This window comes from Lissotriton vulgaris, chromosome 6, assembly GCF_964263255.1.
Source record: "Lissotriton vulgaris chromosome 6, aLisVul1.2, whole genome shotgun sequence".
NCBI lineage: Eukaryota > Metazoa > Chordata > Amphibia > Caudata > Salamandridae > Lissotriton > Lissotriton vulgaris.
In genome coordinates this window covers 1,771,502,152-1,771,519,826 of record NC_141694.1, presented here as the reverse complement: position 1 = coordinate 1,771,519,826, position 17,675 = coordinate 1,771,502,152, and the positions used below count along the sequence as shown (strand labels likewise).

General features: G+C 43.7%; 1 protein-coding gene across 1 annotated transcript in view; it reads left to right on the top strand.

Moving 5' to 3' along the window:
• Positions 1–10,469: 10,469 nt before the first annotated feature.
• Positions 10,470–17,675, top strand: part of DNAJC27 (DnaJ heat shock protein family (Hsp40) member C27) — a 114,272-nt gene continuing 107,066 nt past the window's right edge. Inside the window, exon 1 of the mRNA XM_086928028.1 lies at positions 10,470–10,731. Within this exon, the coding sequence (XP_086784154.1) occupies positions 10,645–10,731 (87 nt within the window). The 5' untranslated portion in view covers positions 10,470–10,644. The remainder of the gene's footprint in view (positions 10,732–17,675) is intronic.

The window sequence follows — 17,675 nt, the reverse complement described above, 5'->3', positions numbered from 1 at the left end:
ACAAAGCACTCAATTTCTCGGTTCAAGCCACCAAGACTGCCGCCACCTGTTTTGGGCTAATGAGAATGTTGCGCAAAGTGCTCCCTTTGCTCCCATTCCAGGCAAGGAGGGTCATGTTCCAGGCCCTGATACTCTCCCGCCTGGATTATGGGAATGCCCTTTATATGGGAGCCCCGGCTTCCGTACCACAGAGGCTCCAAGTCACGCAAAATAGCGCTGCTCGCCTACTCTACAATCTCCCCCGCTGGCAGTCAGCGAAGAAAGTCCTAAAGGAACTTCACTGGCTCCCAGTGGCAGCCAGAGTGCAATTTAAGGCTATGTGTATTTTACACAAATCCTTTCACCGAACAGGCCCCGCAATTCTACACCCTATGGTCACGCCTTATGTCCCGTCCCGTCCGCTTCGCTCCTGCACCCTTCAGCTGGCAACTTCCATCAAAGTCAACAAAGCCCGCTGGGGTGGCCGCTCCTTCTCCCATACTGCGGCCAGGCTTTGGAATTCCCTCCCTCTCTCTCTTCGAGAAAACAGCAACCATATGTCCTTTAGGAAAGCTTTGAAAACTCACTTGTTTGCCAAAACCTGCTGAACTACCCGGAGCCCGCGTTAAGCAATCAGTCACAAGCGCTGCGAGGCCTCCGGGTAGTTATGCGCTATACAAGTGTAATTTTTCATTTTTTTACTGCGCGAGACTAAAATACTTAAAGAAACACAACACATCTTCCTCCTTAGAATACAAAATAATAACAATGGGAAAAACAAAGATTAATTTTTAGAAATGTCTTCTTCATCACAAATAAAATCCTTTAATCATTTTGGTTTTGTACGAGTACGTACTGTGCGGTCATTAACAACAACATTACTATTCACAGTGACATCAGTAGTTATATCAGCACCTAAAGCAACATTGTCATCAAGCACAGTATCATTAGCATCACCCACTGTACCAGATGTACCTACACTGACATCAGCAGGATGTTCATAGCTCACAACGGAATGCTCAGAATGCTCAGACTCTTTAGTAGAATGATCAATATCACAAGAATTATCCCAAACAGTTTTGTCATCAGGAACAAGATCATCATCGATAAAAAAATATTGAGATGTCTTCTTTGACAAGCCAGGATTTTCACTCTTGTTGTACAAGTGAATGTCACTTTTAAGTACGGCAATGCGTTTCAGGTTCCATACTTTTCCATCACTCAGTTGTACAGCATTTCAGAAAATTTTAGTGACTTTTAAGGGTTCAGAGAATTGACTTTCACCTTTTCTTACCTTCCAAGGTTTCTTAACCTTGACCCATGAACCAACACTAATATCACAAAATGTGGTATTATGTTTCAAGTCATATACCTCTTAGTTTCTTAAATGCTTGTTCTCAATTCTAGACCTTAAAATGTCCATAGGTATGCTAGATTGATTATTATCAAACAACCAATCAGGATTACATTTGGTGCAAACAATTATCCCTCTCATTTCTTCAAAAGGTGAAACACCTAAAATTTCATGCAGAGATGTTCTGTACATCCAAATAGTTTTATACAATTGTAATTCCCAATCGCAATTATTACTAATAGCAGATTGTATAGAATTTTTCAAGACTCTGTTAAAACGTTCAATCATACCATTCCCACTCGGGTTGTAAAGAGAAGTGGTACAGTGCCTTATCCCCACTTTGTCAAAATACTCCTTCGCAAATCTTGATGTAAACTGTACACCATTATCACTTACCAAAAGCGCAGGGAGCCCTTCTTCGACAAAAATATCGTCCAAAAACTGTATTACTACTTCAGAATTAATTTTCTCAACTACTTTCGAAATGGGTCACCTAGAAAAGAGATCTATAACAGCTACGACATATGTGTTCTGAGACCCAATAGGCCCCATGATATCAATAGCAATGCTGTGCCAAGGAGATTTTGGTATTATTGGTTCAGCCATGGGGATTTTAGAGTGATGAGGGTTTTTCAGAGTTTACACACCAAACACAATTCCTAACAAATCTCTCAATAAATAAATCCATCCCTGGTCACCGAAACCATTGTTTGATTTTTTGTTTAGATTTAACAATTCCTCCATGACCCTCATGACACATTTTAACAATTGCTTCTCTAAGGCCAATTGGTGGGATAACTTTATCATTTCTTAAAATGTTACCATTTGACGTAGAAAGTTCATTACGAACCTCCCACAAATGTTTTAAATTATCAGGTAAGGAACACTTGGATGGCCAACCATTCATGATGAAGGAAAACAATTCCATCAAAACATTATCTTTTTTACAGGATTTTTCTCACACCATCTTATCAACTTTAGGTAACCCCTGGTCGTGTAATAAGGCCACTTGAATATTTTCCCATTCATGATCCGAACTGTCTGTAAGATTAACTGGCATTTGTGACAAAAAAATCTGCCACAGTGTTCTCCTTCCCTGGTGCACACACAATTTTGTATATATAATCTTGAAGTCTTAAAGACATCCTTGCAATCCTAGGGGAGGCATTAAACAAACCCTCAGTTGTCAACAACTTAACTAAGGGTTTATGGTCTGTTTTTAAAAAGCATGTCTTTCCCCACACGAATGCCCTAAAATGTTCCAGGGACCAAATACAGGCTAAGGTTTCCTTCTCAATAACCGAGAATTTCTCTTCTGTAGGCGAAAGAGCACTGGAGGCATAAGCATTAATATGGTCCTTTCCAGAAGTATCAACCTGAGAAAATACTCCCCAAAAAACCCTTGTTGCTAGCATCCACTGTGATGCTATTCTCGAGTTCAGGATCAAAAGCACACAAAGCCGGTGCAACAGAGATTGCTTTCTTAACACTTTCAAATTCTCTATTACACTCTTCAGACCAAAAGAATCTAGATTTGTCTTTAAGTAATTGGCGAATATTAAAAATCTTGCTTGAAAAATCCCTCACAAATTTCGAATAGAATTCAACCAACCCGACAAAAGATCTAACCTCGTCTTTGTTATTGGGATGTGGGGCACTTAAAACAGAGTCAACCAAAGCAGGTTTTGATGAGATCCCTTCACCACTTATCACATGCCCTAAATAATTGATAGATTTTTCTGCAAACTTACATTTAGTGTGTTCAACAGTTAACCCTTTCTGTTCCAGAACACCCAAAACTTCTTAAGAATCTTATCATGCTCCTGCCTTCCTTTTCCATAGACAAGGATATCATCCTGAAAGCAACGTACATTATCGAACTTATTAAAAAGTCGATGCATTAACCTTTGGAAAATAGCAGCCGCAGATGCAAGTCCAAAAGGTAACCTTTTGTACTGAAAACTCCCAGAGGGAGTGATAAACGCTGTTAAAGGTTTGCTTCCTTTAGAAAGACAAATCTGATGATATGCAGCAGATAAGTAAATTGTGGAAAACCAATTAGCGTCCTTGATTAAACTTGGCATTTCAGAGATTTTTGGTAAAGGAAACTTATCCACTACAATGTTATTATTGAGGTGTCTCAGATCAATGCATAGCCTCAACTTACCATTGCTACGGCGCGGTACCACAATCGGAGAAATCCATTGTGAAGACTCAATAGGCTCTATAATATCAGCCTTGACGAGTTTCTCTAATTCAAGTTACACCTCTTTTCTCAAACAAATAGGAATGTTCCTCACATTATGAATTTTTGGACGGGCATCAGGCTTTAAAATTATCTTATGCGTAAAATCATTCAACTTGCCTATGCTTTTACTGAAAACTCTCGGGAAAAGATTTAAGAGTTCCTCTCAAAAATGTGTATTATCATCTATAAGCATGATAAGTGCGAACCTCCTGTGACTCTGCGAAGTCACTGCTCCTCTCACAAGCTCTTTAGTTACAGAATTTTAATAAATACACTTCCACCTAATCTTCGTGTGTTGCCTTCCTGATTACACACTACAATTGGCGACCAGGACGGGACGAGTTTGTTCAGAGCTGGTGGTGGAGATTTCTTGGGGAGGTCGACACTTTATTTCAAGGCAAGTGTCTGCTTTTCTTTCAACTTCAAGGAGCATTTCTTATTTGTAATTTGCTTCTTTTCGGTCTTTCGAGCCGTACGATACATATTACGGGTTTTTCTAAAAGTCTACATAAAAGTTGGCACATGTGGAAGAACGTCGGAAACTTTGAAGCTGCTTAACGATATTGTTCAGGCAAGTTTGGATATTTGCGTGTTATCGAGAAACGCTTTTCACATTTCTAAGTTGTTTACATATTTAATGCAGTGTTGCTAAAGGGTATTTTGGTAGTGTTTCTGAAGGAATTCGGTTTGCCGTTGGAAGTGTTCGTTGACAGTCCAACTGTCAACTGTCAATCTCAGCTGACGCTGTGACGTCATTCAAGCTCCCTTTCTATGCTCCAGCTGAAGGTTGTACACTAGCGTTAGTACGTCATCACGCCACTGACGTAAGTACGTGACGCCATCTTGGATTTATTTTTCCTTCATTGGAGTTGCCGTGTACCTCACGCAGCCGGTTTTGTGTCAGTTCGGTGAGTTTTACTTTTACAGCAAAATATTTGCGTAATAAACGAAGAGATGTTATAAAGATTTCACTTTGGATCTCGAGTGTATGGGGACAGTTTATCGGCGTAAGGAGTAACATAGTTTTGTTCTATGTGAAATTCTCGAGACATTTTAAAGAACTTATTACGCTTCATAGTACAAGTTCAATAGGCTTATGCAATATACTTTAATTCTCATTGTTGCTTCACTTTCTTTCTTAAACATAATTTAACCTTACTGTGACAATAGTATCAGCTTCACAATTGATTTCTTAAATAAAAAAGAGTCCGAAGACGAAGGTAAAGTAATGGCAAATGAGGTGCATTTTTATGCACCTGCACATTTTCTTGATGTGCCGGGTAAACCAGTGATGAAATGGAAAAACTGGTACAGGGCCTTTGAAAATTATCTAGTTGCAATTAATGACAAGAAATATGAACCGGGGAGAAAAAAAGCAATTCTTTTTGGACTTTTAGGGATTGCTTGTCAAGATATGTTTGTCAGCCTTCCAGAATTCGAGCCTGAACCGGGACAGTTTATTCCCCTAGATGAATTTCAGGAGGCTGTGAAAAGACTAGAAAAACAATTTCATGAGGAAGAGAACATTATGGTGGGCAGACATCGTTTTGCAATGAGGAACCAGTCAGAGTCTGAAAATGTAGACGAGTATATTGGTAGCTTAAGGGTGCTAGCCACCAAATGTGATTTTGGGGACATGGTTGATGTATACATTCGTGATCAATTTGTATTTCACTGTTTTGAACACAAAATTCAGGAGAGATTGCTTGCTTGTAAAAACCCAAAATTGGCTGAGGTAATTGATATTGCGAAGGGCATAGAAGGTTCATTAGAAGGGAGAAAAGAACTGGCCAGAGCACATGGTTCTTCAAGTTTGAATGTTTCAATGGTTAATGACAAAAGAAGAAAGGAAGTTAGTGCTAATAATTATTACAGGCCAAATTATAATTCTTCCCATCTTGTATGTTTTAGATGTGGTTCTCATAACCACAAGGCAGATTCTGTTAATAGTCCAGCAATTGGAAAGAGATGCACAAGATGCCAGAAGGCAGAGCATTTTGCAAGTGTGTGTGGAAATTTTGGACAAAAACGTATAGTTAAAACCAAAGTTAACAGTGTTGAAGATTTCAATGAAGATATGTGCTCCAATATAGTGTTGGCCATAGGCGAGGCGAATAGTGAAATCAAAGGACCATTAGGAGTTGTTCATGTAGGTGAAGTTGAGCTCAGTATTATGGCGGATTCTGGTTCGCCCATCACGATAATTTCTGACAGAAAATATTTGAAATATTGGCCATATGTTGATTTGTTCCCAACAGATGTAAACCCCAAGGCGTTCGGGGAATTCAACACAAATATGTTCGGATATTCCGAGGAGTTTTTGAGCATAAAAGGTAGATGTATGAGTACCAAAATATATGTGGCCGAACGAGGAAGAGATATTGTAGGGTGGAGGGATCTCGCCAAATTGAAAATAATTTTAAAACCAGGTTCAGATGACCCCATTGTTTTGGATGAGGGTTTCATATCTCTTGTTTCTGTTCCCTCAGAATCCTGTAACGATATAACGTCAATATTAAGTGAGTATAAAGCACTATTTGAAGATCGTATAGGATGTGTTAAAGGGTTTGTACATAAAATTATATTAAGAGAAAATGCTATTCCTATCAGACACAAGGTTAGGCCTTTACCCTTGTCTGTTCGTGAAGAATTGCAAGTTTTGTTGGAAAAACTAGTCAAGGAGGAGGTGATAGAACCAGCTGATTCAGCAGAATGGATTTCTGGGATTGTTTCAATTAAAAAAAAATGTGGAGAGTTTCGTCTATGTGCCGATTTAAGAACGGGAATATTTTGGTGGACTGCTTTCCCCTTCCTAAGATTCAGGAAATTTTAGCAAACACTGCTGGGTCCAAATATTTTTGTATCATTGATCTTAAATCGGCATATCACCAGGTTAAGCTAGACAATGAATTTAAATTGTTAAGCACTTACATAACGCCTTTAGGAGTTTACAGATATGTTCGGTTACCATTTGGGCTGGCATCTTCAGCCAGTGTATTTCAGAAACTAATGGAAAACATGTTTGGTGATATCAGAGGGGTACAAAAGTTCCAAGATGATATTTTGATTCATGCAGAAACAGAAAATGAGCACAATAACATTTTAAAGATGGTGTTGAAGAAATTGCAGGCAAAAGACATGACAGTATCCAAAGAAAAATGTAAGTTTTTGAAAACAGAAATAGAATATTTGGGCCATGTACTAAGTGCCGATGGAATCAAACCTAAACTCAATCTAGTGAAAGCAATTACAGATGCTCCACAACCTGAAGGGAAGGACTCGTTGAGATCTTTCTTGGGTCTTGGGGAGTATTATGCCAGATTCATCGAGAATTATTCTAGGATGGTTGAGCCATTAAGGGTCCTGTTACGCAAGGATCAAAATTTTGAGTGGAGCGAACAACAAGAAAACGCTTTTAAAGAGGTCAAAGAAGCTATATTAAAAGCACCTACTTTGAAACCATTTGATGCTAATGGTTCCAATATCATCACAGTTGATGCGAGTTCGGTGGGCATTGGCGCTGTGTTCACACAAAGAGTAGGTAAGCATACTCACACAGTAGCATTCATTTCTAGCAGATTAAGTGACTCAGAGAAAAATTACAAGCCCTCGCCTGTGTATGGGCTGTGGAAAAATTAAAGATGTATGTATGGGGTAAGGAGTTTGAATTGATCACAGACCATAAACCTCTCACCTTCATGTTCGATGGATATGGCAGAGGTAATGGAAGGGCGTCGGCAAGATTGGTAAGGTTGTTAAGCCAAGTTGCAAGAGTTTAATTTTTCAATTAAACACATTTCAGGTAAATGTAATGTCAGAGCAGATTTCCTATCTCGCTTACCAACTGATAATACAGAATCCCAAAAAGATGATACAGAGTGTGTTGAGTCAAACATTGATATTATCCAAAAGTCAAACAAGATCATTTCAGATAAAGAATGGCCGGATGCAATGAGTAAAGACTCAGTAATATTGAAGGTGAAAAAGTTCATGTCTACGTCATGGCCTCCTGTTCGCAGTTTACCTGTTAATTTGAGAACTTTTTCTCATGCGGCCAATGAATTAAATGTTTTTAATGGTTTTCTTAGGAGAGGCGATGTACTTGTTCCTCCCACCATTGTCAGAAGTAAATTAATTTCTATTGCACATAAAGCACACTTAGGAGTTACCATGACAAAGAGGATTCTTAAAGAACACTATTGGTGGCCTGGTTTAGACCTCAATGTTGAACTGTTTGTGGAAAATTGTGAGATTTGTACTAAATCTGACAAATATTGGAAACTCAGAACACAAGAAATGCAACTTGTTTCCATTCCCAACTCGGTGTCGTTCAAAATTGCCATAGATATGGCCAGACCTTTTCAATTGCTTTGTCAAGATTCGAGATTTTTGATTGCAGTTAGTGACTACTACTCAAAGTGGATTTATCACAAGTTTGTCAGTACCATTGACACCACTGCAGTCATAGATTTCTTGTGTTCTTGCTTCTCCATTGAAGGTAATCCTCGAATCATAATTTCTGACAATGGAAAACAGCTTACAAGATTACTGAATTCTTTGTCTCACATGGAATTCGTCAAGAGAAAACGCCTTTATACTCGCCAAAGTCCAACGGCCAGATTGAGAGAGTGAATCGGTTCCTCAAAGATGGCATTCAACTAGCCTTGGCATCTAATTTACCAGTGGAGGACTTTATGGGAGAAAGAGTATTTTCTTAAAACACCACTCCAAACAGTACCACGGGGTTCTCCCCTTTCTTTCTGATGAGAGGGAGAAGATGTGACAATGATATTGTTCCAAAGTTTGATATTTTAGAAGGCACGTTACCCTTAACTGTTGTTGTAAACGATGATCAATTACAGGTCAGGAAAAAAATAATAGAATGTCAGTTAGAATCCAAACAGTATCATGATAAAGTGCATAGAGCTATACACAAAGATTTTTGCAAAGGAGAGTGGGCGTTGGTTACCAAACCTGGCCATTATCTCAAAGGAGAGTCTAAATTCTTAGATCCTGAAGAAATAGTTGAGGTTACTGATGGTGCGGTTTGCCTCAAGAAAGCAGGTTGGCGTAACAAAAGTGATGCCATTAAGATTAACAAAAACCAAGTCGATTTATGGCACAAGGGTAAGTAAGGCAATGCTAAAGGCAACAATGACTTTTCTTGGTTGAATACTTACCAGTGTGAAGAACAAGATGATAGCAATCAATTAGATGAAATGTTTGTACCTTATGATCGAGTATGCAGTAGTAATGACATTGTTGATAGTAGATACACTTATACGGGTAATGTTTAGAACAATCTCCTTCTAAATGATACTGAATGTGTACAGCACAGTAGAAGTAGTGAGGTTCCTATTCAAGCATCCTTTAATGCTGCTTCTGATCCCACAAGTTCCACTATTGTGCAAGGAGGTTGGGAAGGACCCTGCACCAGGTCTGGCAGATTATCCAAGTTGCCAAGCGCATTTTAAGAATATGACTTAACATAATCTTTTCCTTGCAGAAAGGGAGATGTTGTAGTTCTAGTTGTTATTTTCTGTCACTCTTCCTATTGGTTGCTAGGCACGCGCTAGTATAGGAATATGCATGGTATTTAAGTGACGTCAAATGGATATGAGCGAGAGAACCTCCTGTGACTCTGCGAAGTCACTGCTCCTCTCACAAGCTCTTTAGTTACAGAATTTTAATAAATACACTTCCACTTAATCTTCGTGCGTTGCCTTCCTGATTACACACTACACGTGGGCTCTTCACAATAGATCGTTGTTCCCTCGTCGCCAATTCTGTTAGATAAACTCCCAAATCCATGAGATTTAAAGTATTTATTGTGAAATGAACATCGATCAAAAGGAGAAGCTTCCCTTCAGTCCTCCTCTCAGCAACAGCACCGACCGAACTGCCTAGAGAACTGAAGGAGCTGGAATACACATTGAATATAAACACACAGGGCAATACATTCCTCGTGCTACTGCACAAGTTATATTATTCCAAACACAACATTCCTCGAGCTACTGCGCGAGACTAAAATACTTCAAGAAACACAACATTCTTCCACTTTAGATAATTCTGTACTCCATGCTTATACAAGTGTCTTCCCAATGTGTTATTGTGTTTTGAGTGTCTGCCATTTATTGCACTTGTTTTCCAAAATTGTATCTTGTACGCTTATGTAGTCTGCACACGTCACTTTTTCCTCTTGTAACGTATCGTTTGCTACCTCTTCTTGTACTTGGTTTGCTTTTGATACATGCACAATTGTCACCTTTGCCTCATGTAACATAACGTTTGTTTTTGTAACATGCCCACTTGTAATTTTCTCCTCATGTAACGCTACTGTTCCTATTGTGAAGCGCTCTGACACCTTCGGGTAAAGTCCGCGCTATATAAAAACGCATAAAATAAAATAAAGACGCCGTCCCTCCACCCCCGGGTACTGGGGTTACAGCACTTGAAAGTGGCATAGAAACAGTACAGAACTAACGGACACAGCACAGAACGAACGGTGGCAATAGAAAGGCAGAGGCGCTCTGCGGCTAGTACGGGTTGGGTTACTCTCCGCCCTCCGGACGGTTTCGCACATCTGACGACTATAGGGAAAACTCGTCGGTAAACGGTCCCACGTCAGACCAGGGGACCCGGTCACCGAGACGAAGAGAACGTATAACACAACAGCTCCACCAAGACATGGAATCCACTAACGACCAGGACTACTGAGCACGAGCGGTCGTCTGAGTGCCTCAGCCAATCAATGACTGGCAAAGGTTTCGGTAACCAATTCTAACTCACAATACATGGTACGAGGTCCCACAGCCAATGAAAAACAGAGAATCTCCTAGCCAATCTGAGGTCACCTGTCGCTCGACCTCCCAATCACGAAAGGTCCTTATTTCCACCTACGTGATTGGTTGTAAGCGCCTAGGTGCTACAACAAGCGCTGGCCCCGTTCCCCGTAATTTCTGGACTAAATACCCCCTGAAAGGATTAGAAAAAGACAACGGATTTCAGCATCAGCTGATGAACTGTCCAGAAGAATTTTGAACAGCTGGTCATCGTAGTTGTCATGGATACCAATTTACAGAAGCGTAAAGAGATCAAGAAGTCCCTGCGCATCAAAGTGATAAGCATGGGCAACGCGGAGGTGGGAAAGGTGAGTAAAATGTATTTTGGGGATGGGGGTATATTTCATTGATGGCAGCAAACAGTTGTCAAATACTGTGATTCGCGCATGCGTGTAATCTCCAAGGCAACAGTAGGGCGTGTCACGTCATTCCGGCCCCTTTTGGTGATGCCCAATGCATGTTCTTTAGGCAGGTAACAGGAAAGATACAAGCATTTACAATGCAACGGTCTCGCCTTTGCAAAAGTTAGAGCTATTGGCATTTTAAATGACAACATATTTATTTATGTGTTGGTTTTGAAAACAGATAAGTAAATTTCATTGTCATTTAAAATGCCAATAGCTTAATTTCTCGCAAATGCCACACACAGAGCCCCACACACACACAGAGCCCAACACACACACAGAGCCCAACACACACACAGAGCCATACACACACACACACACAGCCACAAGCACACACACACAGAGCCACACACACACACACACACACACAGCCACACACACACAAACACAGAGCCCCCCCACACACAGAGCCACACACACACAGAGCTTCCCCACACACACACAGCCCCCCCACACACGCACACAAAGCCACACACACAGAGCCACACACACACAGAGCCCCCCCACACACACACGGAGCCCCCCACACACACACACAGCCCCCCACACACACACAGCCCCGCCCACACACAGAGTCAGACACACACAGAGCCACACACAAACACACAGACCCCCCCACACACCCAGAGCCCCCCACACACACAGAGCCCCACACGCTTGTTTAAGTCTGGCCCGTTATCTCTCTGCCAGGCCGCGAAGTGGTTGCAAAAGAAGGCGGGCACAACAGGAACTTACTGCTGATAAATCACATGCACGCCTGTCTGAAGCATCCGCTCACTCGCTAGTTTCAAAACAACTCACTGCAGCGTGCAGAGCCGCCTGGTTTCAGCAGACAGCCGCCCTCAGGGTCCCTGTTGCCGCTCTGCATTGAATTGATGTGCCGTTGCTGGCTGTGCAAAACACTATACTGTAGAATACAGGAACCGGCTGGTGAACAGCAGTTACGAAAGACGACAACATAGGATACTGTATCAGAAAAAGGGGTTCCTTTGTTGAAAAGTGTATGCATAGTTTGTTACCGGTCATTATCTGATGAGGAGTGTAGTTTGTGCCCAAACAGCTCTGGAATGGGAATAGGGGAATACCATAGGATAAAGTGTACTTAAATATTGTGGTGATGTGAGAAATAAACGAAGAAAGAACTACTTTAAAAAACACTAAAAGCTCTGGTAGGACCAACACATGATTGACCGCTGCATTTCCCTGCCAAATACTAATAAAAGAGCAAGCCAAGTGATTGGATTCCTAGTTAAACCCCAAAAGTAAACATTAACACTGTGTGTTTAGCAATCACAAGTAGTTATTTCTTTCCCATGGGAATTCTTTCAAGAAAATCTAAGAGGACACAATATTTGTCGCGCACAGAGCTGAAAATGCATTGTTATGAAAGAGTAACACCAGGCAGGAGTAGGAAAGATAGCAACAACAACAAAAAACAAAAAAATAGGAGCGGTTTAATCCGGCAACTAATACAGAGAGAAACAAAAGCCTGATTGCCTTGGCAGAGACGATAAAGTCCAAAGAAGGGGGCATGTGTCTGTAGGTTCAATTAAACAAGCGCCTTGAGAAGTTGGGAAACGTGTGTTCGGCTCTGGTTGGAGTTACCCACCCCACTGCAAACAACTCTGTTTGGCCGGGGGAGGGCTGCTGTGTGGCTGTGAGGAGAGAGGTCACATGACGAGAACCAGAGACACAAAGGGCAGTCTGAGACTCAAAGGAGGGGAGAGACGTGGACACAATAATCTACCGCCACAACCTGTCTCCACATTCAAACACAGCGGGCTGCGTGCAAATCCCGGCACTAGACTCTCGGGAACAGAGCCAGGGCGACACAGCTGGCTGACCGGTGCCTGCCGCGGGCCTCCCCGCCCCCCTTCCCCAAAGCAAGAGTGCCCACGCAATGCTGTTCAAAGGCAGCTCCACAGGCATTTGGCAAATCCTCACACTCTTTGTGGCTAGTACAAAATTTATAGCTATTTGTTTTCTAACACTGTCTTTATATATTCTTGCCAACAGCTGAGGTGGGTTTGGTGCGTAAATAGTTTTTTGCAACCTTACACAGGAAATAAACCCCGAATGTAGCCTTTCCCATTACACGTGAGACAGACGGGGCTATTTTAAAGGAACGCTTGTGCAGCGAGATTTTATCTCTGTGAATTCTGTGGGTTCACATGCCTGCTGCCGAGATATGTGTGTGTGTAAGCTGCTGATCGCAGGGCTGACTCAGTCTTTCATGCTCCCAGGGCCCTTCAGAGTTGAGGCCCTTGAAAGGCACAGACGGCAGCTCGACTTGCAGAATCTGATCTTCAAATTGTCGATGATGTCCCCAAGGTTGCAAGGTCTTTCGTTTATTTCCTCAGTTAATAGTGTTTTATTTTAATAGAGATACTCTCAAAGTGTTGTGTTAACACTCCTCGTGTCACGCAGCGCTTTATAAGCACGTAAAATAAAACAAATACATCTCCATGAGAGCGCTTAGAGGCTCGTCCCACGGACAGGCGCCGCCCTGGGACAGGCCCACGCTCGGCTTTGGGGCATTTGCGTTACTATTTTTGAGGCCTGGAAACGTACACATTCTACAATTCAAAGACCGATGGGGGCTTATTTGCAAGCCCCATGCGCCGTCGATACCTCACTTCTTCCCATGTTAAAAGAGATGCCCTGGCCGCGCAGGGGGCTTGTAAATAAGCCCCTTGCGGTTTGGGCGCCTTGCGTCCTCGCTTCTCGGCGCTCCGTTGTTCCCTCGAGATCTTGGCGCTACATGTGCACTTCGCGCTGACTTTGGTCTTGGGCGCCGGGAGGGTCGAACGCCCCACTCCATCCCACCTGCTGTCCGAGTGCCACGCCCACATCCCCGCAGATTCCCGCACACCGAGGCCCGCCTTCAATCCTCTACCCGCACCACCTCCGTGAGCTGCACCCCGAGCGGCCAGCCCCTAGAGGCGGCCGGCAAACAGAACAGTTTGTGTAGCACATCACCATGGATATAATAGATGAAGCGCTATCTCACATCGCGTCTCCTGAGCACGGACGGCGCAGGAGCTGAGACCTCGTCCACCCTGAAAAGGGGGAGGGCGAGTCTGTAATTGAACAGAGGGCAGGGCGCTGGGGGGGCGCTCCCTCAGGTGGGGGTGGGTCGAAAAGATACCAGGTCCTGCTCTCACCTCACTAATGGGAAGTGTCCAGGCCAATAACACCAGATCTTGGAAGACAAAGAGAAACGCATTCTTCACGCGCCAAGATCACACACTGAGGGAAAATGAAGCTGGGATGAGGACACCAGGGCAGGGGAGGAAGTGGCATTTGCGGGGGGGGGGGAAGAGGTGCCAGCAGCGGGCGGCAGGGAAGACGTGCCCGCTGGATGGCCACAAAGACTAGGGCAATGGTAGAAGGGCAGCGACATGGATTGAAAAACCAGAAATAGGTCATTTTAAAATAATCCTTCAAATGTCAACGCTACCAAAGTAATATCTATTTCTATGGCAACGTCACACTGCTATGGGGTCACCAATGCCCCCATGGGGACGGGGCAGTCACTAACCCTCGCGGGGCACAAGTCCTAAAAAGCGCTCGCCATTTGTCTCTAAACCTCGTCCTTTTCAGACTGGGCGCCCAGACTTCCTGATGGGGTAAAAGGTTCCTTATCTTTTTTATAGGGCCATCTGGACACATAAAGAAGATAAGAAACCTTTTACTTCAGCAGTAAGTCAAGGAACCCAATCTAAAAAGGACGGGGCTTAGATAGAAAGAAGAACGTCACTAGGACCTCTTCTCCAATGGCTGGCCACCGTTTAGGTGGCCAGCCAATGGAGAAGAGGGGCAAGGCTTAACCTTGCTAGTGATATTCTCTCTATCTCATTAAATCTCGCCGGCGAGACCTAAAAAGGCTACCAAGTACTGTAGTGGTCGTGCCCCCCCCAGCAGTATATGACATGAAGCATAGCTACCAAGGTTTTAAAGTGCTTATGTGTGAAATTTTCATAATTTCAGTGTAATTATGAGTGGTATTCAACGACTATGAGTGACACTTTCTTGTGAGCAAAAGTAAGCAATGAAGATGAGGGGAAACGTAAACATATAAGAAATTACATCCATTTTAGCAACTAGAAAGTCTAAGAAGATCTTAAAAAATGTCCCAAAGCACCAGTAATGGAATGGCACTGATGGACCAAACCGGATTTGAGAGGCCACAGCTGCCAAGTTTTCAGTTTGTATATGTATGACTTATCTAAATTTGAGATGTGCTATGTGTGAATGTTTCATGGCGTGTGACATACCAAGTGACATTTTATCGCTGGCAGTTAAATGCCCCTAATAGTTTTAGCATACATCTCCAGTGTATCAAAGAACAATTAATACATGACAGCAATTCACACTCTTCATATTCCTCAACATCCCTCATAGCGACCTCTTTAATGGTCTACATTCCAAGAACTAGGGGTTAGGCCCACTCATACATACGGAGTACATTCTTCTAAAAAAACATGTGGGAATGCATTATGGTAAGGCTTTTGCCGCTGCCTGGACCTGACCGAGATTTCTGACAAAAAAATGTTTGGAACAGTGCATTTTTTGGCCCACACTTTGACTTTTGCGGAACATTCTAGGTAAGAAAATATTATTGGAGCCACAAAAGCCAAACCACCTTTTCTCCCTGAGTCTCTAGGGGCTGATTTTGATGGCGGTCTGTCGGACCACCGCCCGCTATTGCAGCGATTAAGACCCCGCTCGACAAGTAGGCGGCGCTTTGACCACCGCATTTCGATATGACTGTCTTGCTGGTGGTCCGAAAGTGCCCCGTATCATGGCGGCTTGTGCTGGGGCCAAGGAAAAGAGGCGCAGCAATAGCCACCGTGGTACAGAGAACCTCCTGCATGTCCATGGACCATGTGCCATGAATCATTTTATGCATGACACACAGTGCATGGAGGTGAGTGGGGGCACTACATGTGCCCCCAGGGCCACTTTACAGTGGGCCACATTGGACGGGGGACCTGTTTGGGAGCCCCAATATCCCTTTCTGACAGCCTTTTCATAGCGCTCTTCCTGCCATGAAAAGGCTGTCGGAAAGGGATATCGTAATCCAGACGGTGGTGCCTGGCTTGGCACTGCCGCCATTCAGGCATACGACCGCGACCGCCGCCTGTCCGGATCTGTAATCCTGGCGGAGGCGGCGGTCTTCCTTCCAAATGCTGTGGGTCCGACCACCAGAATTGTGATCCGGTGGTTGGACTGTAGTGCTGTCGGCAGTCGTACCACCAACGACTCAACTGCCATCGTAATCAGCCCCTAAGTGTTGAACTGTAAATCCCAGATTGCAGTGTAATGTTGGCTAAAAAGCCAGTGCTAACTGAAGAGAGCACACACAGTGAGAATGGGGAAGGTGCTATTTCTGGCAGTTAAATAGGAAAGGAACACCTTATGGTCCTATTTTGTATTACAGCCACAGCTTTACCTTACAATAGGCAAATGTTTCCAAGTTCAAGTTCAGGCATTTATATAGCGCACTACTCACCCAGAGGGTCTCAAGGCGCTTGGGGGGCGGGGAATATTATTTATCGAATAGCCAGGTTTTAAGTTCTTTTCTGAAGGAGATGTGGTTCTGTGTAAGGCGGAGGTGAATGGGGAGTGAGTTCCAAGTCTTGGCCGCCAAGTAGGAGAAGGATCTACCTCCCATGGTGGGTTTATGGATACGCGGGACTGCGGCGAGGCCTTGATTGGAGGATCTTAGTTGACGGGTGGGTTTGTAGAAGGACAGTCGAGTGTTGAGGCATTCGGGCCCTAGTTTGTAGAGGGCCTTGTGTGCGTGGGTGAGGAGGTGGAATGTTATTCTCTTGTAGACGGGGAGCCAGTGGAGGTCTTTCAGGTGGCCGGTAATGTGATCTTGGCGAGGGATTTCCAAAATGAGTCTCGCTGATGCGTTTTGGATGCGTTGGAGTTTTTTCTGTAATTTGGCTGTAATTCCTGCGTAGAGGGTGTTTCCGTAGTCTAGTCGACTCGTAACCAGTGCGTGGGTGACAGTCTTTCTTGTTTCGGCGGGGATCGAATGGAAGATTTTTTTGAGCATACGAAGTACGTTGAAGCAGGAGGATGAGACGGCGTTGACTTGTTTGGTCATAGAGAGTGAGCAGTCTAGGATGAAGCCAAGGTTACGTGCGTGGTCTGTGGGTATGGGTGCTAATCCCAGATCCGAAGGCCACCATGAGTCGTCCCAGGCAGAGGGGGATGATCCTTGGATGAGCACTTCCGTTTTGTCCGAGTTAAGATTTAGGTGCCTTTTTTTTATCCATACGGCTATTTCTTTCATGCCTTCGTGAAGATTGGTTTTGGCGGTGTTGGGGTCTTTGGTGAGGGAGAGGATCAACTGGGTGTCGTCCGCGTAGGAGATGATGTTAAGGTTGTGTTGACGTGCGATGGAAGCGAGTGGACTCATGTAAACGTTGAAGAGGGTGGGACTGAGTGATGATCCTTGTGGTACACCGCAGATGACTTCGGTGGCCTCTGATTTGAACGGGGGAAGTCGAACTCTCTGAGTTCTCCCGGGTAGAAACGAGATGATCCAGTCCAAGGCTTTTCCTTTTAAGCTGATGTTGCTGAGGAGTTGTATGAGGGTGCTGTGACAGATAGTGTCGAAGGCGGCGGAGAGATCGAGTAGAATGAGGGCCACTGTTTCTCCGTTGTCCAGTAGTGTTCGGATGTCGTCTGTTGCTGCGATGAGTGCGGTTTTGGTGCTGTGTTTGGCTCGAAAGCCGGACTGTGAGGGATCGAGGGAGTTGTTGGATTCGAGGAAGGCGGCGAGTTGGCTGTTGATGGCTTTTTCAATGACTTTGGCCGGGAATGGGAGGAGG